This window comes from Frankliniella occidentalis, unplaced genomic scaffold (genome assembly GCF_000697945.3).
Source record: "Frankliniella occidentalis isolate FOCC.00 unplaced genomic scaffold, Focc_3.1 Scaffold2266, whole genome shotgun sequence".
NCBI classification, from domain to species: Eukaryota; Metazoa; Arthropoda; class Insecta; order Thysanoptera; family Thripidae; genus Frankliniella; species Frankliniella occidentalis.
Genome location: NW_026269352.1, coordinates 4,290 through 5,486, shown reverse-complemented (window position 1 = coordinate 5,486; position 1,197 = coordinate 4,290). Strand labels below are relative to the sequence as shown.

The 1,197-nt window shown below is 61.5% G+C and overlaps 1 protein-coding gene across 1 annotated transcript; it reads right to left on the bottom strand.

The window, feature by feature from the left end:
- Positions 1-20: 20 nt before the first annotated feature.
- LOC113216495 (matrilysin-like) lies at positions 21-1,095 on the bottom strand. The gene is made up of 3 exons (XM_052276254.1): positions 938-1,095; positions 656-799; positions 21-344 (listed from the first exon to the last, which is right to left on the bottom strand). Exons 2-3 carry the CDS (start codon positions 739-741, stop codon positions 101-103), a joined length of 330 nt encoding a protein of 109 aa, XP_052132214.1. The 5' UTR covers positions 742-799; positions 938-1,095; the 3' UTR covers positions 21-100.
- Between the last annotated feature and the right edge of the window lie 102 nt (positions 1,096-1,197).

Sequence of the window (1,197 nt, the reverse complement as noted above, 5' to 3'; positions counted from 1 at the left end):
GGGGAGTAGGGGGGGGGGGATAGGTGTTCCTTTCTCACACGTAAGAGTAAGAGTGGGAGACAAAGAGACAAGATCGATGTCCCTTTGGTTTTCCCATCTCTCAAAACGGGGCGGCTGGCATTTCAGCAACTCCACGGTTTACCAGGACTCCGCCGGACTCGGGGAGACTGCAATAAGTTTGCATGTACTTACCACCTCGACCGTTGCTAGGGTTGTTGGTCTGCGCAAGCCACCGCTCATCCCAGTCTAGGTGCACGTCGCCGCCGAGGCCCGTGCCGGGGTAGAAGGCGTGGGCCAGGATGTTCCCGCGCCCGTCGAAGTCAAAACCGTCGTGGTGGTTACCCCTGCGACCAGAAAGCGGAGGTCAGTCGGACTTGTGTGTGCTGCAGCAGCCAGAGCTTGAGCAAGAGCTGCTGCCTCGGGTGCTGCAGCTTTCTCGGAGAGGACGAGGGGGAGAGGGCTCAGGCTAGGCGGCGAGGACTTCTGCATTAACCACGGCTCTCCCGGCCGCACCCACCGCCCCGTCAGATTGAGTCCTCTCCCTCACTCTCTCTCTCGCTACACTGTACTCGCATTACCATTTAGAGCTGATCCATTTTTCATGGTCTGAAGCGCCAGCGCCAGCGACACGAGAAACATAGAAATAAAAACTTACCGCTCGAAGCGCACCTCGATGTCGGGGCTCTTGTTGTCCTCGGCGAAGGACAGGTTGGCGGGGCGGGCCCAGACCTCGAGCGCCATCCGCACCTCCTTGATCACCTGCCTCTTGTCGAGGCCCGGCGGCACGCCCGTCTTGAGGCTGCAACACACACAACGCAACGCTGCATCAGGATCACTTCACTCAGTAACCTGAGGTCTCAGCAGACCTCTGGTCTTCGCAAGGCCGAAGCCTATTACTGCTTGCGCGCCTCAAAGCGCCAAGACAGAGCAGTCCCACCTGCTCCGCCTTTCCACACATTGAGCCGGGTTCCGCCAGGATCAGGACATTCGCTCCGCATCGCAAGATGCCATACCAGCGTCCAAGGACTCCCCCGCAAGGCCCGGCAGCCGCGGGGCAGCCTGCTGGTCCGGAGCGCAGCAGCGCGGCCGAGGCGCAGCCAGCCGCCCGTCATTTGTTTACTCAGCAGCCACGGGAATAGCGGTGTTTGTTTACGTGGAACGCTGAGGCGCGGCGGCGGGGCGGGGCGGGGCGGGGCG

What these genes read in the sequence shown, in the direction of transcription:
- LOC113216495 (XM_052276254.1), bottom strand. Translation starts at nt 741, where the DNA reads ATGGCGCTCGAGGTCTGGGCCCGCCCCGCCAACCTGTCCTTCGCCGAG. An exon ending in ATCGAGGTGCGCTTCGAGCG is followed by an intron (nt 345 to 655) that starts GTAAGTTTTTAT and finishes TTCTGGTCGCAG; the next exon opens with GGGTAACCACCACGACGGTT.